The sequence below is a fragment of the Aphelocoma coerulescens genome, chromosome 2 (genome assembly GCF_041296385.1).
Source record: "Aphelocoma coerulescens isolate FSJ_1873_10779 chromosome 2, UR_Acoe_1.0, whole genome shotgun sequence".
Taxonomy (NCBI): Eukaryota; Metazoa; Chordata; class Aves; order Passeriformes; family Corvidae; genus Aphelocoma; species Aphelocoma coerulescens.
In genome coordinates, this window is record NC_091015.1 from 119,028,581 (window position 1) to 119,047,898 (window position 19,318).

At 36.9% G+C, this 19,318-nt stretch overlaps 1 protein-coding gene and 1 long non-coding RNA gene across 4 annotated transcripts in view; one reads left to right on the top strand and one right to left on the bottom strand.

Moving 5' to 3' along the window:
* Window positions 1-19,318, top strand: part of MIB1 (MIB E3 ubiquitin protein ligase 1) — a 72,152-nt gene that overhangs the window by 33,193 nt on the left and 19,641 nt on the right. For all 3 annotated transcript variants that reach the window (XM_069004599.1, XM_069004601.1, XM_069004598.1), the window contains exons 12-13: window positions 698-849; window positions 18,902-19,034. In XM_069004599.1, coding sequence (XP_068860700.1) covers window positions 698-849; window positions 18,902-19,034 — 285 coding nt within the window. The remainder of the gene's footprint in view (window positions 1-697; window positions 850-18,901; window positions 19,035-19,318) is intronic.
* Window positions 5,188-11,152, bottom strand: LOC138105037 (uncharacterized). The gene is made up of 3 exons (XR_011148362.1): window positions 10,760-11,152; window positions 10,465-10,658; window positions 5,188-9,080 (listed from the first exon to the last, which is right to left on the bottom strand). It is a non-coding gene; the product is annotated as an uncharacterized lncRNA (long non-coding RNA).

Here is a 19,318-nt window from a genome sequence, read left to right on the forward strand (position 1 = left end):
TAAAAATATAAATTCTTTGCCTGTTCAATTATGCAGTCAAGTATTATCCTGTACCTTGTGTAATATAATCTTGTATTAGCCATAACAAGTTAAAAGTTTAGTATTACTTTATGACATTGGCTTTTGCTTCATGGAAAATGGTCTGCTTCAGTTGAAACAACAGATATGCCTGTGTTTAGTCCTTGGATTGCATTTTATTTTGATTTGCCTATGCTTTTATTTCACACTGTCATTTTAGTATTGTCTTTTACATGGTTAATTGCTGGCTTAAACTTAGCATTTATTACTCAAAATTCCATGCCTCCTTCTGCCTGACTAGTCTTCTCTCTGTCAGTGTTAGTTTTTGTTGCCGTCCTGTTACTCATAAATTGTAATTTGGCCATCAGCTCCATCTGGATAAGAGGCATGGAGAAGTCACTATCTACCCCAGTGTCTTCAGTACTATGGGATGCAGAGCACAGTTCTGGCAGGTAGTGTGAGTGTACAATTGCGGAGCCCAGGGTAGGGCTTCCCACTGAAGCATTTGCAGAACTGGAGCAATATGAGAAGCAGCTTGCTCTGAACTCTGCAGTATAGCAACACTCCCAGGTCTGGAAGAGCTGTTTTGTGTTTGTGTAGTCAGTTCTCTTAGTGATATTTTAGCATCTTTTTAATGTGGATGCATGCAAAAATTGATGTAAACTGTTTCTGGTTTTAGGATTCTGAAGGAGACACTCCACTTCATGATGCAATAAGTAAAAAGCGTGATGATATTCTTGCTGTACTGTTAGAAGCTGGAGCAGATGTTACTATCACCAACAACAATGGGTTTAATGCTCTTCACCACGCTGCACTAAGAGGAAACCCTAGGTACAGATTTCTTTTTAAAGATTTTTTTTTTATCCTATGTAAAAGGAAAACAAGTGCATGTGAGGGTAGAACTATGGTATTCTTTCAGAAGACCCTTAAATCTGCATGCAGTTGTATTTCTTAAACGTCGATGTTGCTTAGCAATGCATCTTTCTAATGCTTGGAAGCCCTTACTAGAATGAAGCTGGGAGTCTGCTCAGTTTAATGCTGTATTCAGGTAACTCCAAATTCCTGAGAAATTTCCTGTCATTGCCAATTAAAGTTTTGATAAATAAGTTAATAAGTAAGGTCTTGAAGATGGAATCTTGAAATAGGATAAAAATAGTAAATACTGCTCTGTTTCCCCTCTTGACTACTGGAATTGGTAAAGGGATTTGAATTTTTTAGAAATACTTATTTCTGGATAATCATTAAGTAAACCATACAGTTACAAGGCACTCTCAGGATTGTTGCATTAGATTATATTTTTCAGTATATGAAACTGTTAATTATATTTTCATAGAAGTATATCTAGAAGGAATTTTGGTTTTCCGCTTTGATATAGCAGTTCAACTGAAGAAGTTCATTTTAAGGCATAGTTTGTTTTATACTAGCTGCATTCCATATGTGTACATTCAATTTTCAGTTAAGATAGCTTTTGAAAACTACTGCATAGATAGAACTTTAAAGAAAGGTTGTGTTGCTGATTCTTTATTACATTGTGGATAAATGTTCTTTTTCAAAGCTCTCATGCTAACAAGACTTCAGTAATACTTTATCTTGGGGTAGAGTATTCAGTATAGTTTACATACAAGAAGAAATGTATGTGTTTGCTTCTTTACTACTAAATTCAGCTTTTCAGTTGGGAGAAGTTGGGCAAATAAGGCTGTAAATTTGTATAAATTCTGCCCATATTAGTATATGGGATTAAAATCTAGGTTAGTCTCTTAGAACATAGCTATCAAGACTGATAGTTAAAAAGTAAACATAATTATTTATCTATGTCTGTGGAATGGAATCATTTCATGAGGTAAAATTAGTGGTTGGAAGTGTTGATAGGATGAATAAATGTGTTTACCATTTTCTACAGTACTCATAAAAGGTCTTTAAGAGAACATGTCAAGGACCAAGTGAAGGGAGTTTCTTTTGGCATTCAGAAGACAATTCTTTCAAGTCTGACTTGGTAACTTCTTCCTGTTATGTGGATTCTTCATACTTACATAACAGCTTTAGCAAGGAGCACTGCTTCGTGTCTCAGTTATCTAGGTGGGGTATTTTTTGTTAGTTTTTTTCCCTGCAATGCTTTTCCTTAGCTCTTGTGGTAGTTGGTTTGTGTGACCATAATCTCAATATAAGATGCAGGGAAAGTGTATGGGGAAAAAATGTTCTTCATAGGCATGTGCTGGAGATTTTTCGGTGGGTGAATGGTTTAGGAGTGACAGACCATTCCTTTGGTGGAGAGATCCAAGTTGTAGTTCAGACTGAGTCAGTTCAGTGGTTGGTAGAATGTGAGCTATAGTGCAGTTTTAATCAGAATCCTCTCTCCTTTACAAAAGTTTTTATTGGAAGTATAGGAAAATGTTCCAGTTTTAGTGATTTGAATGCTATGTGGGTTCTCCCTATACGTGGGGTTTCACTTGAATCTAAAACAGATATTTAATATTCTTTTTTGGTTGCAGTTCCGTCTGAGCACTGCTCAAGCATGCAGAAAAAGAATTTTGTTTCCCATCACAGAAGTAATAGTTTCATCTAAAATATCTAATGCTTGCAGCAATTAGATATTTTACCCATCATCCTGGGAAGAAATGATTGAAAATGAAACCAAAATAAATCTATTTTGATTTCTCCCCCCGGCCAAAAATTGTCATAATAGTTTGATTCACTTAATAGTTGAGTTTTATATTCCTTGAGCCTTCAGTGGTACTCGTTTGTTTCATTGCTGGTTTTGTAGTTCTGCCACTTGCCTGTTTCTGAATGAAACCGAAGTCTTTATATTTACCACTTTGTTTTTCTAATCTGATATACAACAATGGCTATTATTAATTATTATTATCTGTTAAATGCACTAAGCACAAAGCTATTTAAAACACTGTTTAAAATAGCTTCCTGATCTTTAGCTTGTTGCTGCTGTGGGTGACAAACAATACATTTGCTTGAAATCTTACTTAAGGACCTATCTTTCCTCATCTAAGCTTCCCCGCTCCACCTAAACTGGAGCTTTTGTGGCTTCAGGATGTGGTGCATTATATTAATACAGTGCACTAAATTCCCCTTATACTCAAATATATAGATATATTATGTAATTTCTGTATTATTTTATAAAAGTTAGACATGTATTCATATGCGTATATAAATGTGTATGCATTTGTGTGCATATCTAAAATTCTCAAAATTAAAAACATGCTAAGGATGCAAGTATTGATAAAGTTCACATACCTCTTCCTTGTTGAGGATAATAATATAAATGCATGTGTTAAGTGCATGGGTGCCACAATAAACTGAAGTGGATTTCTACAGTATTTTTTCCAGTTGATGTCAAGTAGGTATTTGGAACCAATTTCATTTTCAGAGCAATACCTCTTGTTTCTTGACGTCTGACTTTTATAAATAATAGGGAGATAAATGTCCAAGAAAAAATCCACAAATTGTGCTGAGCAGAACATTCCAAAGTTTTTAATTTTTCATATGAAAACAAATACATTCTATTTTAAATGTCTGAATATTGGATAAATATTATAAGAAAGATAGCAATTTTTGTCAAAAAGCTTAGATTTTCTCAGCATTTTATCTTCCATGGCAGTTTGGCTGTGTTTTCCACAAGTCAAAGTAGAGTGTGTTTCAGAGAGCATCCTATTCTTAGTATAATATTTCTCCTTATTGTATTTTGCTTCTCTTTGTACCTTGTGAATTGGTACAGAAGGAGAACTTTTGGTTTTTATGCTAAGGTATAAAGTTGAAATATAGAATGGATGTTAGTGTATGCTGTAGGTAGCTTTAAACTTGTGCATGGGAGATAGAGCTAAAAAGAAATTTTAAATTAAGTGTGGGGAAGTTAAACTTCTATTTAATACATAGTTTCTTGTTCGTGATTTTTAACTGAGTCAGTCATATTAAAAGTGCACTTATTTTGGACTTTTTTCAAAGTACTGTGAGCCTCAAAGCTTGGCAGACTTCGCCTCTTCAGCGTTAATCAGATTTTTTTCAGACAGAAAAAGGGGGAGTAAAATTTGAAAATACTGTACAGATTGGTTATTTTTGCCATGTTATCATCTCTTGCTTGTGTTTGATCTATTCGCATACCTGTGACTTCAGATTTTTGAGCTGAAGACATGACTGTGAAGTGTAGGCGTATTTTATATCCGTTGCCCCAGTTAGTTTTAGATTTGCATTGTATCTTGTGAAGAGAGCTTTATTCACTCTGCAGCTAGCATCTTAAATAGAGGCTGCTCTTGGAGCTGACCTGACTTCACACACGTGTATGATTAGTTCTTCAGAGCAGTAAATTCTGCTGGACTTCAAATCAAAAAATTAAAGTCCTGGAGTAAGATGTAGATTTCATGTATTGCTCTCCAGTAGCAAGGAGTATGTCATCTTTATGTTCATAAACTGGCAAGTAGGAGATTGTGGTTTAAAATAGAATTGTAATTTTTCCCCATAGTTTTCTTATTATTTAGATCTCCATTTGTTTTTAGTTTTGCAGATGGTTTGAATGGGTTGGCAGTGAAATTTCTAATTGTAGCAATTTAATTGAGAGGTGGGGTTTCTCACTTCTATGTAGTTTTTATGATTGTCTTCAGGAAGTGTCTGCAGGACTCACGGGTTGTGTTGTCATGGAGGTCCTCAGAGAGACAAGTTCTGAGGTAATGGAAGTAGTACAATTATTTTCCAAATCAGTCAAAGTGGTTTTTTGCTTTTGTGTTTGCAGTTCGGACAGTAAGTGTAGGTTAAGCTTAGTTGAAGCTGAGTGCAAAGAGAGCCTGTTTTTAAAATTTCTTATTAAAGTATTATGTCAGAAAATGCTTTGGAAAATGCTTTTGTTCAAGTTGGTTTGGAGAAAGAGTATAATCTCCATGAGCAGACCTATAATTAGATGGCAGATTAGCATGTAGCTGTTGAGGTCAGTGACAAATTTATTATCTTTAAATAGTAAATAATGTACCTGACAGATACAAAATGGCAAATACCTGCCCTGTGGGGTTTCCTCCCTTGTGCAATGAAAACAAGGGGAGAGGGGTGGCTAGAAAGTAAACCTGCCCTACCAGTACTGTTCATGATAGTTTCCTTTTGGTTTTTGGGTTTTTTTCATCAGTTCTGCTAGAAAGGGCACCAGACTTGAGGAAAAATACAAGAGGCAATAAATCATTGGGAAATGTTTATTTCACTGCTTACCTGTCTTCTTTATAAATGTTGTAAGAGATGAGTTTTCACTGCATATGGACATAATGTTAAACACCAGTAGCTATTTATTTACAAATACAAACTTGAAATTTTGGAATACAGAATTTGCTATGCTCCTGGTTACCTTCCATCTTCAGGCTGCCTAGAAGTTGAGCTGAACTGCAGAGAGGACTACGAAACTGCTCTGAGCAGGTTTCTGTCCAGTTTTAAAAACATGAGAAATCCTGTAGTGATCAATGCATAGCTACAGCTGGTTGAAGGGGACCAAATCCATTGAAGAGGTGATTTGGTTCCATTTTACCAGCTTTAGCAAAGCATTGGAGTGCAGGAAGCTCATAATTCGGTAACACATTTCAAAGCACATGAACAGTGCACAAAGAACATGTGCCTTTCTTCTACGTTACACAATTTGTTTCTTGTCAATGCAAATTTTTAACTCTTTCACTAATTTGGAGATGGCAAAATGAAAAGCTGTGTACTAGAAAAGCTTGTACAGGTTTGTTCTGTCCTTGAGTATTTCCTTGGGGATCTTTGGATGAGTCTCAAATCAAATCATAGTTACAGTTTTAACTTTTTCCTATCTAGTGTAATCAAATTTTAGACTAGATTAGAAATTCTCAGACTGCAGTTTCTAATCATGTAGAGCTCCCTTACTTCTTTACGTTAAACTTTACTGGGGAAGAACGTTTCAGTTTCCTCGTCACCCTCCTCCCTCCCTTCCCCCATTCATTTTCTGGCAGGTTCCCTTTTGCAGCTGCTTTTATGCTGTAATTGGTTAGCACAAATATAAATGTCAAGTGCTTTCAATTCCATTGCTATATCTCTGGTTAGTATTAACTTTTTAGGAATGATTATATAATATAGCAGGATAGATTTAATTTTTTTTTACCCTGATACTATATGTAAACACCTTTAATGCCAAAAAAATACAGCTTGTAAAGATTTATCTGGGGTTGCATCTGATTTCTTCTAAACTAAGATATTTAATACAATTGTGCAAGCTCACATAGCTTTTTTATGCTATATTGAATTCTTTCTGAGCTTTGACTGCAGTGGAAAGTAGGGGATAATGTTAGTTCAAACCATTCCCTAGTAATGAGTATATCAAGGATAGTCTACATCTGTTTGTTGCATAGTCTGATGATGGTGAGAAGATTTATGTAAATATATTCCCAACACCATGTATTCTAATAGAAATGTAGCAGGTGTGTCACTTGGACTTAAGCATCAAGATGGCTATAAAGGAGTTTCTATTTTTACCAGTTATAGAGGAACTGTTTTACAGATACAGCTGCTCAAGTGTGCTTTTGGATGGCAATACAGTTTCATGTACTGGCCATATCGGGACAAAAAACGGCTGTGGAAAAAAAGCCGTGTAGCATTTGATAATGTCAGCATCTGTTATCCCTGTCAGTCACACAGCTGAAATGTTTGAGTTACAACTGTGTCAGCAGATGCCCAAAGTTCAATGTGTGCTCGGTTAAAATTGAACAGCTGATCTAAGTGATGGATGTGACATTTTAGAGTGACTGGATATGTATTCTTAGAGATATGCTAACATGAACTAGCAGGAAGCAATGTCAACATATAATTTTAACTTTTGTATCACTCTGAACTGTCATTTTGTGTTAGAATAGCATTGCAATTTTGTACAAGGGAGAACAGAGTATGATAAATTGTTACCAAAAACCTTTCAGATAAATTAAAGCTATTAAAAAATCGGTCTCATATAGTGGAAGCTAAATCAGTTGGTGGGGAGCACAGGAACTCTTCAGGAAAGAAGAAAGTGCTTAGCAATTAACCCCTCAATGAAACTGTTAGTAATACCCAATTACTTCTGTGAACGTGATCAAGTTTAGTTGCCTTGCTTTATTCCAAAAAGCTACTGCAATTTGATTTGTTATCCCACTATAAACCAGGTTTTAATTTAGGCGTTAAGATACTGTAGCCTTCGTGTCGAAATATCTGCTCCTAAGAGAAAGAGCTTTAAAACAAATATTGAAACTTTGCTTTCTTAAGCAGGTAAGATAGTATTTCTTCTTGTATATATATGAATATGTAGTCTCAGGTGTTAAAAATATCAAGCTACGTATATTATTAGCTGTTTGAGAATTATGGGAGTATTTAAAAATAAGTTCTCCATCTAAAAATCATGCATTACCTTTGTTTATTTTTCTTGTTTGTTTTGGTTGCTTTTTTTTTTTTTCTCCCAGACATTTTAGTAAGCAAAGGGATACAGTTAGAATCTTTAATCTGGGCCAAATGTGCCTACTTATCATGGGGATATCGTATTTAATAACTGTTTTTAGAAGGCTGCTGTCATGAATAGAAACGGCTGGATTGATGAGTGGGGAGTTCTTTCCTCATTTTTTTCCCTTGTTCCTGAATTTGATGTTGAGTATCTTTACTTAGGGATGATATGCACCAATATATTTTGATTAATATTGCTTTTAGAACTTGAAACTGTTGCGGAACTATTTCTCATGTAGTTCCTTTAATTTTCTGGATGCTACAAAGTCTTTTTTTCCCATGGCCAATTTTGTGAAATTTGGATTTAAAATCATCTTATTTGAAAATAGTATTTAAGATAACTTACCTTTTAGGCTGTAGCTGTCATCTGTGTTTTCATTTAGGAATCTGTCAATAGCTTTAATCCGCTGACTAGCAACTCTGGCCTAGAAATCTCTGTATTGTCACTCTCTGTGCATAAACCTGACACTGCACTTTGTATCGAAGAGCTCAGTGAGCATAATAAGTGCTGATTTGGAGAAAATTCTAACTTAAGTCTTACTAAATTGCAGAAGTTATGCTCAATTATTTTGGCTATCATTTTCTCTAGATCACACCTGTAATTCTTTAGCTGTTAATACTTGTCTCAGTTGCAACCTGTGGATTAAATGTTCTGTGGTAGATGCAGATTTAAGTACTACCATCTGAAGTACGCAGAACAGGCTGTGATTACTAGAACAATGGCTTGTTTTTATGAGATGCATTTTGATAACCAGCCTTTTAAGTTTAGTTTAAAATCTATTAAGTTAGGAGTACTGGTAATGATGAATTTTGCAGCTATGCTGCAGTCTTAATTGGTGCATTTCAAGGTTTTATTTCCAGCCTTGCTTTGAATTCTGTTTGCAGCTAATATTCTGCTTATCAGCTGTTAACAATTCTTCCTACCCACATTTATAATCACTTAATTTAATGTTTTGTGATTTGTTACTAGCAAGTATGAGTTATTTTGGCAATACCAGCTGACCCTTAGCAAGCCAATTTGTCACATGAATGTCATTCAAACAAGAGGGAAACCTGTTTCTTCCAGCAGCTGTTTAGTTTCCTCTTACTGGTTGTTCCTTGCCTGCCAAAAATACATACTTCTTTACATTCCATAGCATTGTATGTTCATATGGGTACATAAAGAAGTATGTGCTCTGAGCAGGTACACACAGAGTTGCTTGACTGCCTGTCAGATGAACCTGAAAAGTATTTTGCTGCTTTTTCTTGCTGTCATTAGGTAAAACTGGCTGACAGTTCATTGGAAGGACAACAGTTCTGATTAACTGATGATAGAAAATAAACTTACTATGCTAACTGAACTTTGCAATGTAATTTACCTGCATAGTGTCTTAAAGCCGGGCATAGTTCATTGTTTTGGGATGGCACTGATGTTAGAAGTGCTTTTCCATATTTTTGTAGCCTCTTGCTGTTCTGAGTGACCTTGTTTAAGTAGAGTTGAATCACTGGTAAGTTTGCAATGTCTTTTCTTAGAGTTTGTAGTTGTAGTCCACTATGAGAACTTCAGCTTCCTCCCAGGTCTTCTAGCGGATTTTCGTGCTGGGGTAGAGCTTGCATCTAGTGTCCTGAAGGGAAGCATAGACTGATCTAAAATAGCAGTTATAAACTTATTTTCTTACCCCAGATCCCACTTCTATGCTTTTGGTATCCCATCCATTATTCTGCAAACTCTCTGCAGGTTTATACTTATTTACACTGTATTTCAGAGTGGTTTAAGAACCAAAACAAAAAATAAAGCAAAACAACAGCAAAAAAAAAAACCACAAAAAACCCAAACACAAATGCACATGTCGCCAGTGATCCTGCTTATTGTAAAGATGATGACATTGAATTAAGAAAACAACCTCTAACTGCTGTGACAGGATTTGGATTGTTAGGCCGAAGGTCACATGTGAAAGTTAATACCTATTCAACAGTTCTGCAAGCAGCTTTTCTTGTTTTTAAAACTGGCACTCACCTGCTTCAGTCAAAGTCTTGTCCATCCTTGAAATATTTATGACAATTAAAATAATTAACTAAAAAAAAATTAACCCAAACCAAACACAAAAACCTCACAGAAACAAAGCCCAGGTTTAACCTTGTTTCGTAAGATTTTGTGCGACTTGGTTTGGAACAGTGGTTAAATACTTGATGTGCAGTACAGCTTTGACTTCTGAGGGACTGTCGAATATAGCTTATGGTTGCTTAATATGTATTTCAGGAGTTGATTTGGGTTACAGTAAAGAGTAAGCTTTGTCTCTATAGCATTAGAAGGTAAATTTGAAATAAGCTTAACAATTAGTAACTGTAATAGTCATAAGGAAAGCTGAGAGCAGAGGAAGTAAGGATTTCTGCAGCTCATGACAAAAACCTAGTGCAGCTGATAGAGAGCAAATCAGAGTGTAGCAGTAGCTAGCACAGTAGTACAAGGAGAATCAGCAATGCAGCATTAGAATCACAGCAGTCACATTCTAGTTTTTAAGTAGGCTGTTTTCATGTACGTCTGATATAAAGCACCTTGAAAATTTTGGCTAGACCTATTTGAGAACTCAGCATTGCACTACCACACTGTTTATTAGGTTTTCTTTTTCAAGTTTGTACATTTTTAGTTGTGCATAGGAAGATAATATATTTCACTGAAATGAGCAACCAGTTAATGGCATTACAATTTATTAGTTTATCTTCTTTAAAAAGAATTCTGCCTACTGAGCAAGTTGGGATTTTTTTTTTGTTTGTTTCTTCATTTTTTTTTTTTGCTATGAAATTTGGACTAACAGTTGTTTTCTTTCAATCTGCTCTTTACACTACAAATGCTTGGTACTTTAACACACTCAAAATCAAGCTCTTCCCAGAGTAGAGGGATTAATATAACAATTTAAAAAGCAGTCTAGTAAATAAGATACACATGCAGAAAGTCATAGGCATCCTTTAAACGTGCAGAATAATGCAGGTCTCCTGATGTTCTGTTACCTGTAAGCTTAGTATCATGCAGCATTTGCAGTTGGAAGAGAGGTAATGACCTAGAGACACATCAGCAGCAGCCATCTCATCCTGAGTGCTCTCTCACTCTATTCGCTGAATCAGCTCTTCGTTACATGGGAGGGGGAGGCAAGGGGGGGCGAATGTCGGTGCATACAGTACCTCACCACCTTAAATAGATGAAACTTAAAAGAAAAAAAAAAGGCATGAAGATGGGTGCCTAATTGGCACCTTCTTCCTTTCTTTTGAATGCTAAAATATGGATGATGTTGTATAGAAATTATACCTTATGTCTGCTGGACTGAGAGTTAAGACTCCAAGGATAGATGTTAGGAAGCCAAGGGAAGGTGAACTTAGCCCACTGTCAGATGAAGATAATCACAGGCAAAAAGAAAAAATAAAAACCCAACAGAAGACCAAAACCAAGCCCCCAAAAGTTGGAGTTGCTTCCAAAAAAAAAATTAGAAAAAGGCACCAAAAAACCAGCGATCGTCTCCCCCCTCCCCCGGCAAATATTGGTTTCTTCTAGTTCCTTAGATATTGCACTGCATCTTTTCTTGCTTGAGGTTATGTTTCCAGGCTTAACTGTAGGCAGGTCTGTGTTGAAGCTACTTTCCATCTTCAGAGGTCAAGTCTGCTCGCGAGGTCAGGGCTCCCGCACACACACTACAGAAGTCACCAACCGTATTTCCCACTTAGAGGGCACGAGCAAAACTGTTACGGCTTTATAGGCAGCTAAGCATTTGAAACATGCACTCCCAGGCAAACAGGCTCTCTTGTGCCTCTCTCTTCCCTGACCATATTTAGTCAACCATTGCAAAAAATAGTCTCTCAGCTGTCGATTGTCGATCCGGCTGCGAAGGGAGCCTCTATCCAGCTCTCTGCCTATTGATTGTGCAGCCTGCACTTCCACCGCCGCTTAGCCATTTGTCCCCAGGTTTTTTTAGCACTGCCAAATAAAGCTCTCTCTCGTGTTTCCAGTTAGATTTCCCAGGTTTTCACTGAGCTTGCGCTGCTACTAGTAAACCCTGATGAGGTTGTCACTATACTTAGAAACGTTTGGGGCGGGGGGGGAGGAGTGGAAGAGGGGAAAAATAAAAGGCAGCCCTGCTAGTAACAAGGCAGGGACTTCATGCAGATATAGAACAATAAATATCCTGCGCTGCCACAGCAGGTTGTGTAACCTGGTTTCTTGATCAGTGAAAAATGCCGTGACTAACGTGTCGATTAACCCGAGCTCTGAGTGGCCTCAATCTAAGTTTTAAACTGCCAATCATACATCTGTTTTATAAATAAGAAGTTGGTGCCCATTTGTAGCCCTGCATTTCCGTATTCAAATCAAGTTAGAAATTATTTGAAAAAACTTTAATTATTAAATTAATATAATTCTGTACCATTATGTTTAATAATGCCATAGTATTTTGTTTGTAATGCTTATCCATAAAATTACATCTAAAGAAAATAAATGCATGTGTAAATTAGGTGCTACTGTTCTTTAAAAAAAAATTATAGAAGAAAAGAATAAAAAAAGAAATCAAGGGAACAGCTCATTGCATTAATCTTTCATGTTTACAAAATTGGCTCGTGGCAAGCCTAATAACTGCACATTCAAAATATGGAGATGGATTTTCATATTCATGGGAAGTATATGCAATATTTTCTTTAAAAAAGAATAACTGAAATGTAGCCATTTAAATACAACAGTTAGGAACCCAAATACTTCAAGACTTTCTCTGTGTTTTGCAGACAAAATCTTTGCTAGGGAGTAAGAAGAATGAAAAAGGTGAAAATACCTCAATCTAAAATTAAACTTACTAAATCAAAATACCATCTCAGTTAAATTGCTGTAATTAGTAGTTACATATTTCAGTATTGAAGGGTAGAGAGTGAATTGCAAAGTCCTGAGCAGACCAGTATCTTGGATTTATACTTCCCTTGCTGCTTCTTTTTGTGTTGATTTTAATCCTGTGCTTGGTAACTGTTTACCCTGTAACTTCTGTTGCTTTCTGATAAAAGTCAGATTTTTTCTTTTCTCTTTGATTTTATAATTATACACTGAAGACGAAGTCATCGTGCAATACATTTTTGTGAATTCCGTGTAAATGTGTATATATACCTCACTGCTTCTTTGGTTACATATATATTGAAATTGATTTTTCAAAACCAAGAGATGCTTGAAAATCTGAGAAGCAAAAAAAATGGAAACAGCCTGCCTACTTAAACTTGTGCTAACTAGGCCATTGGTCAGATATGAAATATTAAACTCTTAATTTCAAGGTACAGTGTGCTCAGTAATACCAGTCTAAGGTATTAATCTCTTCCTGTTGCTTGTTCCCAAGAGATGGATACTTCCTTCTTCATTCTTCCAGTGGTTCTCTCTGTACTGCACAGCGAGTATGGTGTGAATCAGATCAGGGAGCTGATTTGGCTTGAAGTTGTGTGCTGACGTGCACTTACGATCGTATGGTTGCCAAAAATAGCACTGTCCTGCTCCTGTGTTACTTCTTGCACTATGTTGGTACAAATGTTTCTTTGGCTTCACAGTGAGCAGGCTTGGAGTACTATTCCATATGAGAAATCATCCAGCAGAAGGGGATGACCTTTCAGATGCTGTGTTAGGACCACTTTTTGGTGGAGGCTTTTTTTTGAGCAGAGATGGTAGTCAAGAGGACAAAAAAGGGATTTAGTTACAAGTAGTTTTGCTTCTGTTGTGCTGTAAAATGCATATCAGACTACACAGTCTTGAAAGAGGACTTTGCTATGGAAGCTGTCCTTAAACCTGAACTGTTCCTTCAACTATTTGAGGCTCTAACAGGAGACAGGTGAACGGGTTTAGCTGAGCCAGGGTTGGGAGTCTCTAGAGGAGTATGTGGAGGTGGGAGGTGGTGTGTGTGTGTGTAAAATACTTCAAGCCAGGGTTACTGTAAAATGTATTATGAAACCATGTCACACTGAGACAGTGGAAACCTGAGTTGAGGGAGGAGAACAGCACAAAAGTAGAAAAACCTGTAATAGAAAGTGCAGTGAATCATTACAACCTCTGGTGATAGGATTGCTGATAAGTTTATGCTGATCTAAGACTTCACTTCTGGAAAGGGCGGTCTGCCCTCCCTGCAGCTCTGGCTTTGTCATTTCCTTACTGCTTTTGATTTTAGTGATCATGAAGTTGCGGGGTAGGTTGGATTATCTCATTGATCTGTCTGAAAGCAAACTTGCCAAATCAGGAGTCTGGCAGGTTGTTTCACTTGCTAGAAAATGATGTGTCTGTAGAGCCAACATAATGCAGGAACTGAAGTGCAGGGAGAAAAGTGGGGTTGTGTCTTTCAGTAGCAACTTCAGTTAAATGTGCTTATGCAGATTGTGAAGTAGCCTTTCTAATTTTTTCTGCCTAAGTATCTGTTTTTAAAAAACCTTAACAAACCAACCCTGAAAGGCCAAACAAACAAACCCACCCCACCACTATCCCAGAAACCCTCAGCCTTCTTAATTTACCTCATTTTGCAGTCAAATTGCATTTGGTGGCAGAGAATCTTCTCTAGTTTTTGTTCATGTATTTTTTAAACAGGGTGTAAGGATGCCTTTGCAGTTAAGACTGCTATATCTGGAATTGTTTTTATACAATGAGGTGCTAGCTTCATCTTGTTTACAAGTACTTTTATCTTGTAGATTTTCCAAATAAACCCATTATTGTATGTTGCATTCTCAGATAGTGCTGATGAGCATCTGTAAAAATTCCGTAAGCAAAGTACTGCATAAACCCCAACATTTTATCTGTAGGTTGGTAATGAATAATATACTGTATGCTAACTTTTCATCATAAGAATAATTTTATTTTTTGTATGTCTAATGTTGGTAACTGGTGTTGAAACAAGTACTCTGTTTGGCTAAAAGTGAATTAGTGTATTGCTCACATCTGTGAGGTATCTTATGTTGCAAATACACAATTCATACTGCTGAATTTCCATGGCAAGGTGGTTGGAATGAGATGATCTGTAAGGTCTCTTCCAGCCCATATATATGATCCTATATATGTTATACTGTGGTTCCAGACTCTCTTAAAACTTGAATTTAAAATGAAAAAAAAAAGTATTACTCGTGTGGCAAGGTCAAATAAAGATGCACACAACAGCAGTGTTTGCTATTACTCTTCTACATCTCAAATTAAATGTACCACCATATTAATGGATTTTCCTTCTACCAAATCACTTGTAACTATTAGAGTCTGGACTGTCATTTCATGGGGATGAATTATGTTGGGCAGTGTAAATCATTGTACCCCCAACAGCTGTGCCTGGGAAAGCAACAGATACCTCAGTCTCAGCCCCCTATGTACACATGAGCTTTCTTGTTCCTTTTTGACTGAGCACATGTTTAGCCCTAGAAAAGAAGCAATAGTTTACTCATCCCTATTAAAGCTTTACAGATAACTCCCTCAAAAATTCTCACTGAAGTTTTTCTTTTGTTGTTCCATTAGAAATTTTCAGAAGTTGAAAATGGTCATCCAGCTAAAAAGACCCAAAATCTTTATGAGCTTCCTGCTAAGGTGAAAATAATGCAGACCAACAAATACCAAAGCTTACCTGTTACAAAATTTTTTATTGGTGTTTCTTTAGAAATAATATACAAACAGCATAGTGATGGCATAAGTTCAGGGTTTCAGTAAAGAGTTTTAAGCATTTCATCAATAATCTTTGCAGCTCCTTAGTGAGCCATGTAATCTATTACAGTTGAATACACTGAAGGTGATAGTTTGAAAAGTTTCCTTTAGCTGCTTTCATGATCAGGGTTACTAACAGATTTGCTGATTTCTTGATCTTTTCAATGCAACTACAGTGAAAGCAGTCTGTGGACAAGATAAAAGCAAGTTTTCACATCTATGTTGTGGTCATAAAAACAGAGCAGTACAACCCAGCTTCTTCTATAATACTTCATGGGGAAGAGGGAATCAAGAATTACTGTGTAATTGGCAACATCAATTCACTAATATGACTGTTTATGATGCAATGTATGCCTGTTCCAGTGAGTGCTGCTCTGAATGGTAGCCACTTAGCTGTCAAAATTTTGGCAGCAGCTCGAGAAAATCTTGCAAAAATTGAAAGAAACTACCTCTCTTCTAATGAGGAGGAGGATGCAGCCACTGAGCTGAATTTACCATTGTAGCATAATAATATCTTGCAGAATTTTAAGGTGTCATTCCATGAAACAGTCCTTCTATCCGGCTGTCCAGTAATATAGCATGGTCTGGAAGAGGGAGAGGTCTTTTTTTGAATAAACAGAAACAACTCCGTAGTGGTTCCTGGCCCTTTGATGATTTGCTGTGAACAGTAAGATAAAAATTCATTCCACACAGAAGCCATTTATTTGTTTTGGTGGTCCTTTTGTTTTTCCAGTAAGACCAAAGCATCTTAAAAGCATCCAAAAATGCAGCAGGCATCTCATTTCTCTGAAAGCAAGATATCTCCAAATATTTTTCTGTAAAACTTCAGATAAAAATTTTTCAGATATAAGACAGCAAACTAAAGATTTGAAAGAGGATCTGGTAAGGATAACACACAAATATTAAGATGAGTGATTTTTCTTCACAGCATATGAAATACTGAGTTGGTTGGTTTCTTTTTTTTGTTTCAAAGATGAGATGTGTTAAAGAAATGTCAGTAGTATTTCTGAAGTACATTTACTTATCGAGGCATCTGATAAAGTGTGTCAGTGTACTTTAAATTTTATTTCCCTGTGGAGTTGGCAATTTTCTTATTTCCTTACTGAAGAAAAGGATATGAAATATCATTGAGTTGGTTAGGATAGTTTCTTGTTTAGTGACCAGAGCTACTTTGGAGACAAGCTGGCTGTAATTAGAGTACAGTGTTGATGCCCTTCCACAGTGTTCCTCAAGTTGTAGTTGCAGTTTTAAGAAAAAATTCCTGTTTTTGTTTTTTTTTATTAGGTTATTTTTGCTCCACCTTTTCCTGGTCGCTCACAGTAGTCATATTGCTTCTGTCAGTCACAGGGAATTTTCAGGAATTTTTTATTGTGTTTTTTAGACGATCCACAGTAGACACCCTAGAGCTTTATGGGGTCTTTAGAGGCGCTGAGCCTGGCAGGTGCAGATAAAGAGCTTACATGACATGATGCCCTGTGGGAAGCCAATGTAGAAGGCTTGTTGTACTGCTGGTACTGTGTGCTTTGTATCAGCCCAGCATTCTGAAGAGCTGGTGTGGTGGTGTGCCCAGATACAGTCCAGCTACCAAGAAAACCACAGTGCTCCAGACTTGCTCCTTGCCTAAAGCAGCTAAACACAGTTCTGATGTTTGCCAGCATTTGAAAATACAGTGTCATTTCATTACAAAATAGACTATGTTTATCAGTGCAACTGGTATTGGTTTATTTTGCCACGTTTCATAAAGCTTTGGTAACTTGAGTTTTACTAAATTATATCCTTAATTTTGAAAAATCCTGCGTAAGTGAATCTCTCAAAGAATTAATGTTGCCATTGTTTGGTTTTTTCTGAAGTATTCTAGTCTTTTCTTCCTAGCATGTGAGAGAGCTGTAGAAGGCGTTATGAATAGAAGCTGAGCAATGGCTCACAATGAGCAATGTACAATCTGTTAAGTGTTGTTGTCTTAAATTGTTGTGTTTAAAGTGATTTGGACTGTGAGGAAGCGAGAAGCTTTCTGCCAGGAAAACAAAAAATCCTAAGAGGCTGAGATTGTCTTCTGTCCACTCTGAGGAGGACAAACATCCAGAACAGCCTGGCTGTGGATGCTCTACAAAGCAGTTGGTTTCCTGTGGGTTTGTATGATCCTGTGGCCTGAAGATGCAGTTGGTTATTTGTGGTTCCTTTAGACACTCTGATGGGGGGGGGGGGGGGGAAGTGTCACTTAATACACCATCCTGGCAGCTGCAGCTTAAGTTTGAAACCAAGGGTTATGTTGTGTACTCAGCAGCAGGAGAACTTGGAGATACGTAATAAGCAGGGTCTCTTATGGGAGCGTCTGAACAGTGTGTAGGAAGGAGTGCACTTCCTTACTGCCACAGTAATCTACCTCACAGACTTTTTTCTGCTTTCCAGGAGGGCTTGTTAGGGTGAGCTGTGCCCAGACACAGCTTTTAGGGTTTTTTTAATAGGAAATGCATTGGCTTGCTCTAAAAAAACAGCTTAGGAGTGAATAGCACTTCACCTCAGTGTGGATGTTCAAGGTGACAGATGATTGGAATGAGCTGGGAGCTCAGTTATTACTTGAAGGGCAGTCATTCATACCTGTTGTGAGTATTTTTAAGCAAAAGCTGAGAGGTTCAATTTATGAGGCTATTTCTGAGGATTATTGAGATCCCACATTTTTGATACCAGAGGTCTAATGAAGAGCTGTTTAATTCAGATACATTATCTGCCTTGCAAGGCACTGTGTGACTAAGTGGTTCCACTTGCATTAGCAACTATTACTTGGATTTTAGAAGTTTGAATTTTGTGCAGAAGCTCTGTTTCTCCTGTAGATAGCATGTTCCTTCAACACTCCGGAAACATCAGATGACAGAAGAGGTTTCTTGGCACAAGATTGTAGCGGTTTCTGGTTTTCTGTTTGTCTTTAAGGAACTGTCATAAGGGAGCTGCATATGCTGTTTATAAAGATAAGACAATAAGGGATTTAAGTTTGGTAACTTATGTATTCCAAAAGCTAAGTGAAGACATGTAGGCTGAAGAAAACTCTTCCTCAGAGAATACAAGATTGAGCAATATGTTTATTTAGCATTGTGTTGTTAATACCCTTAACACTTCAGTCTTTGGACTTCACTGATTTTGGTCCTCATTAATACTTGTAGTAATCTAGTTGCTTTTCCCTGCCCTACCCCTTGACTACCAGACACTGCCATGGTATGTTATACTCAACCATTATATGTTAAGAAAATATCCCACTAGTACTCACTTCACAGTTTCAGCATTTATTTTGTCTGTGCTTAAGAGATCTCGTGCCATTTTTTTTCTCAGAAACCGAGTTTTAACTGTTACAGTTTATAAAGTGATGATTTCAAAGAAATCTAATGTAGTGGAACTTGGTCATTAAATACTTAAGTAAAGGACACTATAAAGATTTTGAGGAAGAAAATCCTTTTGTCTGTGTTTCAGAATTTGTTCGAATACTTTCTTAAGGTAATTTTTACTGCTAGATAGCACTCTTTTACAAAACAAACCTGATCTGCACACTGTTCCAGGCATTGTATGGTTTGTTTGTATGCTTTAACTAGGAGGAAGTGAACATGAAATTACTGTGCTTTGAAACTGTTGGTATAGCTTTTCACCCGCTTTCTCTGTTTGAAAAAATATTAAGGTTATTTTGGCTACTGCTACATAGTTCTGAGAATTAATATTGTTCTGCTGTTGTCATTCAGCATACATTGTAGGAGTGTTTATGCCATCTCTGCATATTTTTTTCAGTGCAATGCGTGTGTTGTTGTCCAAGTTACCACGACCGTGGATTGTTGACGAGAAAAAGGATGATGGTTACACTGCCTTACATCTGGCAGCTCTCAATAATCATGTGGAAGTGGCTGAACTTTTGGTGCATCAGGTAGGACTCTTTTCTCAGGGGGATTTAAATGTCATGCTTTGGTTAACCATCTGATGTGAATATAGTTGGCTGCTTTACGCCTGCAGTCGAAGTGCAGAAGCAGCGGAGCAGGGAAGGATGTGTTGAGCTCCAAAGGTCAAATTTGCCTTTGAGATTGTTACAACGGCCTAATGGTGCAGAGGGACTGAAAAATTTGATACCTAGTTTCATTCAACAGATTAACATCTGTACAGTGAATAATTAAAGTATTTAATCACTTCTGTTCTCAAATCCCCTAACTAGAA